This window comes from Falco naumanni, chromosome 14, assembly GCF_017639655.2.
Source record: "Falco naumanni isolate bFalNau1 chromosome 14, bFalNau1.pat, whole genome shotgun sequence".
Taxonomy (NCBI): domain Eukaryota; kingdom Metazoa; phylum Chordata; class Aves; order Falconiformes; family Falconidae; genus Falco; species Falco naumanni.
Genome location: NC_054067.1, coordinates 17,508,354 through 17,523,083, shown reverse-complemented (window position 1 = coordinate 17,523,083; position 14,730 = coordinate 17,508,354). Strand labels below are relative to the sequence as shown.

Below are 14,730 nucleotides of genomic sequence, written 5' to 3'. Positions count from 1 at the left end.
TCATACAGAGACTTATAATGAACATCTTTCAGGTTTTCTTTAATGATGCTGTCTGTCTTGAGAACAGTTCCTGTCTGTAATTAATATGAGGATCAGTGTGTAGAATAAGAAACCTCGATACATTCAGTAAAACTGGAAGTTAACTGAAAAATAAGTAGATCAGACGTTTTAATTTGAAGTGGCTTGGCTTTCCAGAGTCATAGAAAATCCCAGGCTAACTATTTTTTATTTTTTTATCTCCTCATTATAATGCTGATTTATATAATATGCTAAATGCATTGATTCTTTTCCTTTTGGTTGAGTATGTTTATGAATGAGAACATCCTCCATCTCTAGTCCCATTGGGCCTTTATTTTATTTTGCCCTGGTGTTTTTGCTCTCTATTAGGAGTTAATACATCTGTAGTATAACGCCAGCCACCTCTTTCTTAAATGTGTTTTTTGGTTGTTGGTTTTTTTTTTTTTTTTTTTTTTCTTTTTGCATCAGCACAAACTTTTAAGAATCAAGTGTTACATGAAAAACTCTCCCAGTGGAATGCTGCTTTTGCCTGTTTTCAGCTTCCTGTGACCGGTAGCTGGAAGGACATGTCAAAAAGAATTTCTATTCAGTCTTTGAAAAAATACTTTTGCAAAATGTTTAGAAGTTTCTAGCAGGTATCTTCTTTTAATGTGCATTCTTTCTTCTTCTGGAGGTATCAGAGACATCAGCTCTGTGGTCTGTTTGTTTTACTGTTTCAGACCTGTTATGAACATGCCTTAAATTCCCTTTCTATAGAGACTGTGTGCCTTGGAGAGGGACCTCACTAACTGCTGGAACACCAGTGCATTTTCTTCTATAATTATAGTTAAATAACCACTGTTCTTTCTACAGTGGCATATGTATTGTTGATGAAAGCCAAGCTGTGAGTGGACAGTAATAAGTGTTGCCTTTGGGGAGATGAGCTTTTTGTGTGTTCAGGCACTTTTATTAACTATTATTCAAATTATCAATATATTTATGTGAAAATAATAGGAGATGTTATGGTAGAAGTCATGACTTACCCTCCAGCTGATCTAAGGTCTTTAACCTTGATTTCTCTGATCTTTTTATCTCGTATGTTTACATGGAAGAAACCAGTAGAAAGCATGGAAGTACCTAAGTGTGATAGTAGTCCTAATATGGACATAAAGAATTTAATTCTACTATTTACGGTAATTAGTGATTCTTTATTTCTGATATAATGTGGTAGCATAGTTCATGGTAACATTTGTATCCATTGCTTGCTTAATTGAGTGAATTAGTTTAGGCATTGCACTGAAATGCCAGCAGACTGGTCATCTGGTCATATTTCAAAGTGTAAAAAATCATTGGTTTACTTAAAGTTATTTTTAGCTGTTTCAGCTGGCTGTGTACAGCCGTACTAATATTTACGTCTGTTGTGATACTGAAACTACACTTATTCTCACTGCAGAAATCCTTATCCATCTGGGTATCTAATTATTTTTCCCCCATTCTGGTGGTGGTCATTATTAAGCAAACCACAGAACTGGATGGAAGCTTAAATTGGCAGCTGCAGTGCAGACACATTAACAGGTTTATTTATTTATTATTATTTTTTACCAAAAAAAAGGAAGAAAAAAAGGTGTGGAGGTTTCCCAGCCCCTCTCCTAACAGTGAGAAGAAACAGGAAAAAGTAGAATTTGTAGATAACTGCAATTTGGGAAAAGAGTTAAACCAGTAAGAGTAACGGAAGTTAATGGTCTACATTCACCTGTATGTTTTTAATTTAAAAGACACAAAGTTTTCTTTTACTTTTTGTTGGCATTTTAATGTTCTTCAGAGACATGGCATGCAGAGGATTTTACTGGATTGCATGGTGAAGCATGTATTACTAACTTTTTGATACTAGTTACTGAACAGTGATCTATTTAATTAATCTCAGGGTGGTGTGTTAGAACCAATGCAGTAGGATAGCACTTTCAGAAGACTCCTGTCAATTTTAAACTGAAATAACACTTTTTCAAAAATTCAAACTTGACACTTAGAATATCTGAGTAGTTTTGTGTAGTTGCCTTTTGCAGTGGTATTAAAATGAAGAAAGGAAAGGGATGAAACAGCATAAACTTTCCTTTATGTAACAATCGCTACATAGAAAAACTTCAGTAAGGATTGTATGTCCAGAGTTGCTTAGATGGTGATTAGGGATGGTTCTGTTATCCTTGCAGTGCTGTATTTCCTAACCTTAGTAAAGCAATAACTGTCTGTGTATACAGATTTACAAACCTGTTTTTCTTGGTTTATGTGGAACTTGGGGAGGCAGGTATGGTGCTGAAGAAGAAAGAATGTTTCCAAGTGGGGCTTCTGGGATATTTTTTTTTTTGTTTAAAATTTTCAAATAGTAGTATTTACAGTAAAGTCTTGGCTTAGATTTTTCTTATGGTTATGAAAGAAATTAAAAAAAAATGTGTATGTGGAAAAAACCCTTGTAAATAAAGTAATTTCGTTTACCTGAACAACAGGTTTGTGATTTTTGTTTTGATTCAGAATACTAAGAATGAAACCTTGTTTACAGTTTTTAAATGAGCACTCATTAAAGCTTCGGTCTATATTAATGAAAACTTTTGGAATTAAGTACTAATATTACGCACAGTTTTGATAGCTTAGATTTTCAATCACTTTTTTATGCAATAGTGTAGGCAAGTACAGCTTTGCTTCTCTGTTGTAGTGACTGTCTTTGCAATGAGTTGTAGTACATTTCAAGGTGATGTTTCAAGTTATTAGTATTTCATGAGTATGAAGACTGTATGAAGCATATAGAGTGTGACAAAGGAACTTCGTTAATATGATGTACCATATGACTGGAAACTATTGTCTTTACGGCACTGACTTGTTTTCTTCAAAATTAAGTATAGTTAAAATATTCTGTCTTACTGACATTCTTTTGTCTTACAAGCCATGTGTTAATGGTATTTATTTGCACTTTCGTACTTATCAGATCAAAAAAAAAAAATTGTTGAAATTACAGTATATGTTTCTGCGCTGTTACTTGAAAATATTTCCTAGTTTCATTACCAGTATTGGGGTTTTTTCTCTTTTAAGTGCTTACTGTGGCTATTGCTCATGTTAAATGTGCAGCTTGAATGGAGAATTTGACTCTGGGAGTCTTGTCTGAAAGAACTAAATTCACATCTGGAAGGTTGAGTGTTTTTTTTTCTTTTATTCAGACTTCAGTCATTCTTAATATATTGATTTGGGTTTCTATTGTATTATATGAGGTTCTTTCTAAAGGAATCATAGATAAAATTTGTATAGTTATATACCTTCATATTTCTGTTTCCTACCATATTTGGTGAGTTTTTCAATACAGTGGTCTGCTGACTCCAAGGCAATTCATGTTTTTTTCTAAAATTTTAGGCTGTGTTCAATAATTCAGCGATGTGCCATTATTACCTACTTAATGTATTCTTGCTATTAAACTTTAATTTCCTTTTGTACAGTTAAATGTCATTAAAGAGGGAGCTATCCCAAGTTTGTCTTGTGTTAACATGAGCGATTCAAGCTTGACGTTCTAACCAAGCAGGTTAAACTTCATTTCAGTAAACTGGAAATATAGGTGTATTAGTACTGTGTTTGCAGTGGTATGAAACTATACTGGTAGATATTACTGTTTCAAAGTCTTGATATTTATGTGTAAAGATCCATAGTGTTGGTTTTTACTTTCTGCCTGTCTAAATGAGCATTATAAGCTAACATTCTATGAACAAAATAAAACAGCTTTCCTTTTATGCTACTGAGGCTTTAATGAATTAGGATTACTTAGGAAATTATCTCTTTGTAGGAAAGCTTAGCTTATATTATGTAAAGTTTTCAGACGTACTTTCAAGAACCTGTTTGTAGATGACTATTTACATACTCTCCCATTAATCAAAGCAGGAAAATCTAGGTGAAATATCAGGCCTCTTTGCAATGGGAGATGCTTTCAGCCTTGTTAGGCTTCCTTTTAGCTTGGTGTAGCTTGGAGATGGCAGCCCTTTACTCAACAGTATCCAAACACTACAGAAAGGTTTTGAATAGAATATCCATCTGCATTTCTTTATTCTGCAATTTGTTGATGGTTCTCTAAAGAATCATTTTTGGGTTTAGTCTGGTCTTGAAAAGAAATGGTTTATACGATTTCTCTGTATGTCTGTTTTCCCTAATTAGTTTCTAGGTTGTTTGTTATTTTACGGAGAGATACAAATCTCAAAAATATTGAGTAATTACAAATGTGGTACTAGGCAGAGTCTGAAATTAGAGTCTCAGGTATGGGGAAAGGTTGAAGCATGAGCTCTGCTGTATTAAGAATCAGAATCTGCATGGAAGAGAGTCATTACAAGTGAAAGCCACAGGGAGCCAGGCTGCATGATTTTTGTAGTTCAGGGAATAACTTGTGTCTTTTGTTGTTGGGTTTTGATAGGTACAGCACAACACTTTCATCAGCTACAATTTGGTATCAGCAGAACTAGTTTAATCGTGTACTAGCTGACTTTTTTACAGTGATTTGTGACTGTTATCTTTGTGGATATAAACAACTACAACAGAAGAAAACAGCAGACGAAAACTTACTTGCTTTGAGACAGACTTAGTGTTTCCCTTAGCAGTTTGCACCCTTCCTTTATTTGCAAATGAATTGTTCTAAAATTTTTTTTTTTCATATAAGGGGGGAAAAAAATGCCACATTTTTCTATTTAAAAGGATTATGCCAAACTTTTAATGATGACTGCTGAGATGGAAGTCAACCTCGGTTGCATTTCTAGACTTCCATACTTCCTAATAGAAATACAGAATTCTGTTGTTCTGTGATGTTTTTCTTACTAATAATTTTTCAAAGCTGTTTGTCGGTTAACTGGGGCAAGTGGGTGGATGTTCCGTTTTTAGAAGTTCTGTGAAATTACATAGTTGAGAGAGTGCCCCAAATAACTGTACATTGTACAAGCAGCCTGAGGCATGAGCTGAGCTTTGTGGCTAGGCATTAAAGAATACACAAAAAAGACATCCATATTAAAAGGCAATGAAAATTAGACATCATATTATATAATTTTGTCATTGATTGTTATGAGCAATGCAAATTCTACATATAAATTACAGGTATATAATACACAGGGACATGACATCACCTGAACAGAGTGGATGTTATAGTCAGATTCCCACAGAAAACTGATTTTCAGTATGACTTTTAATAGACAGTATTTTACAAAATTAGATTATTAAAAGAAAAATGTCTAAGGTATTTGGAAATTTTACCAAGTTAGTTGTATAGTGTGTTAATGGCAAACCTTCACCATTGGAAAGGGATCATTTAACGGAAAAGTGTGCCACAACTTGGTATAAACTTGCAGACATGTTAACATTAATATATAAAATTGTCATATTTGAAAGCAGAACAGCACTAGCAAATTTTCCATTTCTAACCTTTGTATTGAGTTTTCTTTACTTCTTTTTTACTGTTAGATTGGATTACATTGAATCATTTTCCTTAACAAAACCTTACAGCTTTGCTGAGAGTGCCCGAGAGCAATACGAAAAATTGTCCAACATGCACAACAACATGACTAAATTGTATGAAAATCTGGGAGAATACTTTACCTTTGATCCCAAAGCAGTAAGCATAGAGGAATTCTTTGGCGATTTGAGCAACTTCAGAACTCTGTTTTTGGTGAGTAACATCTGCAAAATGTTATGCATATTCTGATATCTTCTTTCTCCTAATTTTAATTCTTTCCTCTCTCTCATTTTTTGTGTTATAGTTAACTTTGTTTTGTTCTGTGGCAGGAAGGTGGGTGAATGTTTCCAGAATGATTTAGATTTTGGTCACTGATAGCTATCGTCCTGCATTTTGTAACTTGCCAGCTCAACTGTGTAAGAGGTTGAGACATATACAAATTGTTTTTCCTCTTTTCAAAAACTTGCCTGTTGGATGACACACAACAAACAGGTGTGGTAGTGAAAACCATGTTAAAATTGAGACCTGACTGGATGTGTATCTCTGTTCATATTGTGTTAGAATCTGATGATGCTTTAGTCATGCTGTGATGCTAAGGCTGAGACTTTCAAGATGAGCTCTGTCTGTATTGCTGACAGAACTCATGAAGTTCACTTAGATGCTTTTTTTTTTTTTTTTTCATTCCAGTCATCCAGAGTGGTTGATGTCTGGGTATGGCTTTTTTATGGAGGAATTTAAGAATTTAATTTTAAATAGCTAAGTTTTAAAATGGGTTTAATGTCATCTTTCCTAGTGGCTGTGTGGGAGCCATAATTAGCTGCACCATAGGAAGTGTATAGGGAAAACAGATGTCTAGAATGTCACATTGTGTCTCTGGAGAATATTAACATCACTTGGAAATACCATCGTTTACCATACAGCTGTGCCTCACTGATCTGTCTATTGCCAGTAGCTAGCTGAATTTATCATGTAATCATAAGGACTTTCAGTTTCAGTGTGATGGAGATAGAACTAGTTTAAAACATCAATTTCATGCCAAGTTTACTTTGTTAACTACGATATATTTAACTATTCATTTTAAATTGGCTGAAATTGTTCTTTTTCTTTTTCCCCCATAAGTAAATCACCAGTTCTTTCATAATTAGTAAGTATACCAACACATCTGTGTGAAGACTTGTCAAGAACAGGAATAGTTGTTACGAGGTATCTCAGTGCATTTACTTTTTCCTAAATCCAAGGCTTGAATTTTCAATGAATTTGGAAATCTGTCCTATTGTAACTTCTGGAAACAGACTTCCAACCCTGACCGTTCCATGAATCTGTGACTTGAGGCTAGTAATGTCCAAATACTGTGATGAAAATCTGTCCTCGAGTATGTATTTAAATTCTATGAAGGTGACAGGAGCTAGCAGGCAAATGTTTTCTAGAAGATGTATTGGAATGAAAATACTTCCAATTGTGGTTTTACAGTTTCCTTGCTTTTGACTTCCTAAAGATCTGGCTGATGGCTCTTCAATGCTTATAATTGAATTTCCAGGGAGAATATTTCTAACAGATTCATGTATTGCTTTGAAGTGGCTGAGTAGGAGCAAGGGGGCGGAGGAGATGTTAGTACAGGTTTTTAGTGTGTAAACATGAGAAATTAGATAGGAAGTACAGTAGCTCTTTTAATAAGAAAGCTGGAATATTTTTGTGGCCTTTCTAAATGAACCAAAGCAGACAACAAACTATTATGTGCACATCGTCACAGTTCCAGGAACAGATGACATTTTCATTGTTTCAGGTTTAGAATGAGTTTCTGTAAGTAATTCTATAAGTGTTAAAGCATTGAATTCAGGGCTGGTGGTGCTACTGAGTCATATGTAAAAGAGTCTTATTTCGCGGCAAAAATTTGTACTTAAGAGTTCAGAGACATAGTGACAATTTGACTATTGACTTCTCTCAGTGTTGTGAATTTTGAACTCTATGATGTAGTATTAGTGATAAATTTATTCATGTTATGATTTCAGTAACACTTGTTCTTTTCAGTGTTTTTGCATGGGTTTAACTGATTGGTGTTGCTAATTATTTTATAAAGGAAAGGAAATGCAATCTAGCAGACTACATTTTATCCATGTTTCTTGCTTGCTAGTTAAAGGAAGAATTTTGCGATTTATGTGTAGATCTTTATACAGAGGGCATATCTGTGAGTTTCATGGTATAACAGTTTTATATTTTCTGCATTAATGTTGTATTGTATAGAAATAAATGGTTATTCCATTCTTTAGCCTTTAATATAATGGCTATATGATGTATGATTATAATAGTTATTGCTTTACCTATGTCCATTATTTTGTTAACTTAATGAACAAAGGGACAACTGAATGAAAATCTGGCTATGGAGGGATCAACACATGCCAAAATTTTAAATATATGGATATGCAATTTATCTTCTGATGATCTAAGTTCCACTGTCTGCAAAGGCAGAATCTGGGTTAATTCGTGAAGCTTTTATACTTTCTATACAGTATCAACACTATGTTGCTGGGTATCCATGTCTAAATTCATGTGATATTGTTGATTAGGCTTCAGAGATTATGTACTTTAACTTTTCTGCTCAGAGCAAGGTCAGGTTAGAGCAGGTTGCACAGGGCCTTGTTCAAGCTCTCTGGGTCGGTTTTGGTGAGAAAAATAAATAACTGAATAAAATTTCCCATGTTCCAGCTTTGGTCTGTCACCTCTTGCTGTATCATTGTGCATCTCTGGGAAAAATATATTTCTGCCTTCTCTAACCCTCCTGTTAGCTCACAGACAGCAATTAGATCCTTGCAGAGCCTTCATTTCTTACAGCTGAACAAACTCATGTGTCTCATTTTCTGCTTGGCATATGCTCTAGATTACTTACTGTCTTGGTATCATCTGCTGGGCTCACTCCAGTGTGGCTGTATCTGTCTCATACCGCAGAGCCCAACCTGGACACTGTCCTGCATCAGCCAGTTACCCATGAGGACCTTCAATTTTCTGCAAAACAGTTTTCTAGGATTGCATTTACATTTTATGTTAGTAGTGTTTAGGGCTAAGTACAAGCCTGGTAATGCAAGCCTGTGCTATACAGAACCCCCTAAAGGCTGGCAGGAGGGAGTGTTGTTTTTTTTTTTTTTTTTACTTGGCTGAATTTCATTAAAAGTATTTTTGAGATGAATATGTTTAGTTTTAGGTTTCCATGCATGTCTGCCTGCACTTAAGAGGCCTGAATTGTCTTAACTTTTTTTTTTTTCCCAAAAAAATATTTGCTAATTTACCTCGTTTAAATGGAGTCCTGTTTTAGGAGCATTTAATGAAATACTTTATTCCCGTGCTTCCCAATCTAGATAGTTCAGGAGAGGTGGTTACTCACAGAAGAATTTTAATTTGAATGTAGAATAAGGTTTTCTTCAGTATGAATTCACTTCATTTGTACTTATAGCAAAGCTATAGGTACTGAATGAATGTTTCAGGAAGTTGTCAAAGAGTAGGACAATTGTGACTTCTTTTTTAAGCTTTGAGACATCTATAGCAATGAGAGTAATGAAGGTTTTGAGACTGTTTATGCAAAGTACTGTCAATTATTATTTACACATAATCTTCTGGTTAATGTTATTTATATACATATGTATGTATTTTACTTCTGCAAATACTTCTCTGTAGATACAGAACAGTGGTGTAAATTGTGTAAACCACCCTAGTCATTTATACTGAGAATTACTGTGTGGGGTTTTTTTGCCAGAATCTCCTCAACTTTGTTGGCTCTTCATATGTGAGTGCACGAATACCCGCATTCTTCTGAGTACTAGACAGTACTCAAACCAGACAGCAGACTTGCCGTGATTATTATTATTATTGTTCTTATTACTACATAGGAGGGGAAGAGGCTATTGAGGAAGTGTTTCGCAGTTAAAATATTCTCTGTAGCTGAATCCTTCTGCTAGATTTGATTTTGAGCAAGTGGGTTTTCTATATTTTCAGCAGATTATAACTACTCTGCTTTTTTCAGATGTAATCCATCTTTTGTATTTCATATATATGCTAAATCACTTCTAGTGCACTTTCTGTTTAAAATTTTCATAGGGGTAGCTAAGGACAAGTAAAAAGTAAGGCTGCCTTCTGGTAGGCACCGTGTAGTTAGTCATGAGCTAGTAGTCCCTTGCTTTTTACTGAGGATCATAATAACTTCACGTATGCATTCTTAAGATCCTTGGTATGGGGTTGTCATGTTTTAATAACATCCCATAAAACCCCTTCATTTTGTGGTATGAATACACTCAACAAATTAATGCACTGCATTAATTGTCTTACTACCTAATTAATGTAAAGTGCCTTCTGTGTTAAAGGGAAGTCATTACAGATGCAAACTCCTGTTACTTCTCCCAGCAGAGGTTTCAATCCAGCAGGTGTTTCAGAGGTTGGAGGCCTTTCTGCTCTTGGAGTTTCTACAAACCTCTTTATTCTTACTTCTTCTTACGATATTCATGATATTATATTTGAGCTGATAATAACAAACTGCAATTAAATGGTTTTCTTGGGTGGAAAATTATCCAAGAGACTAAGTCTCTGTAAACTAATCTAGTTTATCAAGACAGAATTGTCGATTTCTGCATTCTCATTTGGAATATTAAACTTGCATTCCATACAGAAATAACCTATCATAAATAGTGGGTTTGGGTTTGAGGAAAAGTAGGGTTAATATCTTGCATTGCTTTATAATTTTAAAAAGTGAAAAAAATAATCTGCTAGGGTACTGTTCTACTGCTACATGTTGGTCTAAATAGTTCATTATTTCCATCTAGTGCTGTGGTTTTTAAAGTATTTATCTGTCCTTTTATCTTCTAAGCCTTTTTTTAAAGAAAGTTATTAAATAAGGAAATTAACTTGGACCATCTGTATGATGCATACTAATTTCAATAGTAATGCTTCACTAGAAAAAAAGTGAAATCTGAGGCTCACGTAGCATCATTTGTGCTTCAGTCAATTCACTTGTTCAGATAGATACAGTAGTAGTAGTAGTAATTGTAATTAGGTCTTTTGAGAATTTCTTGACTTATTTTATCCACTAGAGCAGAACCTTGTAGATTTTAGTGGCATAAAGTTCTTGTTTAGGGATTTAATTTTTTCCAGACACTTGAGGAAGGCCTAGGGCAAGCATTAAAAGTTCACAGTGCAGGATTTTTTTTTTTCTATAAAGAAAAAAGTACTAAAAAGAATTAAGTTTTTCTGCAACATTTTGATGCTTGTGAGAAGTTTCCCAAAAGGAAAAAGACACTGAAACTCGTTTAATCTGTGGAATTAACTGTAAAAAGGAGTCATAATTACTGATAAGAATTCAGGAGCAATCAGAAAAGACTGAGCATATACAGCATCTCCTAATACTCCCTGTAGCGTGCATATTTATTAATTTTGTCCAGCTCAGACTAATGCCTGTATGCTTACTCTAAGTGGTCTCATTAATTTTTATTAGTATTTTGGTAAAGGACTGAAGAATAATTCCAGATATTTTGGAAATATTGATGACATTTCCTCCTGTTAGTCATTCTTCTAATGTTATTGCTAATGCCTGTCTATTGATAAAGCTTGTTTCTTCTACTGCTAGCAATTCTAAATTAGAAGTTCATAAATTCTTTAGATTGGTTCTTCTGGGTTTGTTGTGAACATTTCTGGTGTGAACATACGTGATGACAAGATAAACCATAGAATCATAAGGTAATTTAGGTTGGGGGAGGATGTTAAGAGGGTCATTGAATTTGACATTCTGCTGAAAGCAGGGCTAGTGTAGTAGTTCAAGCTGCGTGGGACCTTGTCCATCTGAGTTTTGAGTATCTCCGTGAATGAAGATACCATGACTTTAGGAGTCTGTATTGAAGGGTTTACTAAAGCCCAAGTAGGCCATATCCATTGCCTTCTCTTCATCCAAAAAGCCGGTCATCTCATTAGAGAAGACAGTCAGGTTGGGCACAATTTACCCTCAGTAAGTCAGATGTCAGGTGTTTCCAGTCACCTTCTTGCCCTTTACGTACCTTGAAATGCCTTACAGAAAGAATTGCTCTCTGATCTTCTGGAAAACAGAAGCCATGACTGAGTAGTGTGTAGCTCACCAAGCTTTCTTCACTCTTCTGAAGATGAGCATATTTGCCTTTTCCAGGCACTGAAGAAGTTCCTTGAGTCCCACAACTTTTTGATGAAATAGAGGCCTTGCAGGGACATCAGTCAGTTGCTCAAACTACCTGTGAGAGAGTGATGGCAAAGGTTGAGATGAAGGCAGCGCAGACCATCTCAGCTTCTTCTTTGATGTTAGGTACCATGCTCCATTCAGCAGCAGACCTACATTTTCCTTAACCTTCCTTTTGTATATGTTTGTAGCTATAAAAGCTTTTCTCATGGCTTTTCATGTACCTTGCCAGTTTTATCTCCATTTGAGCTTTGACTTTCTTAATTACTTCCCTACCTGGGCAGTATTCCTCCTGGATGGTGTAGTTGTCCTTCCACTTCTCTGTGTTTGTGCTTTGTGTCAGAGCTCCGCCAGGAGTGCCCTGTTCAGCCAGGCTGGCCCCTGCCCCACCGCCTCACCTTCCTGCACAGCAGGGTGGGCGATTCTTGGGCTTTGAGGAGGTTTCCCTTGAGGGTCAGTTACGAACAACAAATACTTTATGTATGCATCATATACGTGTGCCTATACACCATGAAACTACAGTCTGTATCGTTTGAGATAACTGGCCTTTGTGAGCACTTAGAATTGAACATAGCCCTTCAGGAAATCTTCGCTTGTCTCCTGCTGCCTTTGTAGAACAGCTCTTGCTTGGATTTCCCTTTGTTCAACCGCTGATTCTGTGAATGATTCCGCTCTGTAAAAGTGAGAATACTGACTAAATAGATTGATTGTAATGACAGTTTTTCTTCCTTTCATTTGCTAGTAAAGATAAGAATATCTTATGTTACAGAATCATGCAATTCAGCTAGTGTATTTGAAAAAGATGGAATATATATGAATGTTTTTAAAGGTGAATTCAAAAGAATTAGTTCAAAAATATATTCTGCAGGGCACATCCCCAGGTTACAGAGAAAATTTTCTGTGTGTGTTTATATGTTTATGTATACATATATATAAAATAGTATGTTTGGATCTTGATATGTATTTGTCTTATTATGTTTATATCAAGCTATTTTAATGTTAAGAAAACAGCTGGTCTTTTGAAAACTCAGGTTAAAGACTTATAAACATCATTAGAGGAAGCGCCATGTATCAATTGAAAAATAATGCCTGTTTATTACTTGAAAAACCAAATATATATGCATGCATTATGTTTTCTAATTGCTTGCCTTTTGCAAGTTGGACAGAAACAGTATATAATAAATGCACCTTCACCATAACATAAGCATTCAGAAGTTCTTGTGCTGAATGGCAAGTATCTAGAGTGTGAGAGAAACGTTTTCTGGAATAGTCAGTGCTGTTTTTTCATCCTTCATTCTTCTGATCAAAATGTACGAGCAATACTGCGGTACTCCTTTGCGTCCAGTAGTTTGTCTTCAACAAAACTTTCCATATAAATAGGTTGTTATTCTGTTACCCCTAAACTACAGGAGGAAAGGAAATTGTAGGCAGGCAGTGTGAGCTGCCCTTTCTCAGTTTCTGTGTGAGACATACTGGTTGCCACTGGTGCACTTCCTATACTTTTCCCAGTACTGGACAGTTACCCTGGAAGTTGAATGACTTATGGACAGTTTTTGTTAGTTTTTCTATGACTTTATAACTGTCCAGATAAAAAGTTTCTAAAGTACCAAATCAATGTTTTGTGTTTAGTTTTTATCAACGTTTGTCTACTTTTGTGGGACAGAGTAAGTATTTTGAGGCTGTTCTGTGATGGTAGGAGGAGAAAAAAACCCCACCCCAGGGTTAGGAATTCACAGTCGAAGTGACACCATGAAAACTGCCCATCATATGACTGTAAATAGTCAAATTTACAGCACCTCTGACCAGCCATCTAACCAAATAGTCCTTGTGAGCCATTTAAGTTAATTGAGCTGTAATATAGCGAATCAACCCAGAGATGCAGATAGAAGAAACAGAGTTTGTTTATTTATTATTCTATGTCTGCTCCTGTTTTATCCCCAAGCTTCTCTAACCATTTCTGCAGGAAACATAATTAGAGCCCAGGGTGTAGTGAAACAACAAAATAAAGTTTGTATTGCTTTACCCTTCTGCCTTTTACAGTTAGAAATCTTGTCTCTCATGGTACCCTCATGGCTGTCCTGCTTCTTGCTTAGTCTTTTATTTATTTGTCCTGAGATTAGGTAGCATATTTAAACCTATGAAGTGAGCTTTTAACTAGATTTTTGCTGGTACTTGTGTCACCTGTCTGTTTACTACTTTGATTTTGTGCTTAAGTATGTGTTGATAACCTCATTGTATTCGAGGCATATCACAAGAAGTAAGTAAACCACTTGAGCACTTCCTTTGCAAACAGAACCTGAGAAAAAATCAGGCCTGGAAAGGGGGGCGGGGGGGGGGGGGGGGAGGGAAGTGTATTCTTGGAGCTGACAATTAAAGAGACATTTAATCAAAAGGGGGGCGGGGGGTGGGGGTGGTGCGGCGCGGGGCACTTCAGGTTTTTATGAGTTTGCTTTTGTGTTTTTTTTCTCTTTGCAGATTAAATGGTAGATCCACTGAATAATAAAATGCCTTTTATATTTAGGACTATTTTGAAGAAGAAATGTTTTTTAGATTTTATTGATTTAGTGTCTGTCTTCCATTGAAAATAAACACAAATCTCTATTGTCCTTGAGGACAATTGCAAACTGATTTATTTTGGTTTGATATGGTTTCAAGCTCTTATCAAATAATGATTAATCATTTGCCTGAAGCAAGATGCCAGTTTGTTCTTTTGTTTTGGAACTTCACTTTAACCTGCTGTCTTAGAGATTATATCAAATGATCAGAAATATTTTTAATCTGTCACTTCCTGAATGTTTCTGTTGGTGCTACAGTATTTAAAATATCCACCAAATCTTTCATGCCTGCATCTGCAAGTGGACAAAAACTTTCTTTTAATCAGATTTTGTGCTGTACAGAAGTTGTATGAAATAAATACTTTTACATTAGATAGGAAATGTTCTTTTCTTTTATACAGTTCTTAAATATTTCATATTTCGTTTGCTTTGTGGGCTCCCCCTTTAATGCAGGTGGTCTTAAAGGTGAATTTTGAGTCTGAAAAACAGATGTTGTAATAAGGCCTGTAAGAATAGTTGGGCAGAATTTGAAG

General features: G+C 35.4%; 1 protein-coding gene across 3 annotated transcripts in view; it reads left to right on the top strand.

Moving 5' to 3' along the window:
• Positions 1-14,730, top strand: part of DIAPH2 (diaphanous related formin 2) — a 243,393-nt gene that overhangs the window by 135,319 nt on the left and 93,344 nt on the right. For all 3 annotated transcript variants that reach the window (XM_040614069.1, XM_040614068.1, XM_040614067.1), the window contains one exon: positions 5,510-5,674. In XM_040614069.1, coding sequence (XP_040470003.1) covers positions 5,510-5,674 — 165 coding nt within the window. The remainder of the gene's footprint in view (positions 1-5,509; positions 5,675-14,730) is intronic.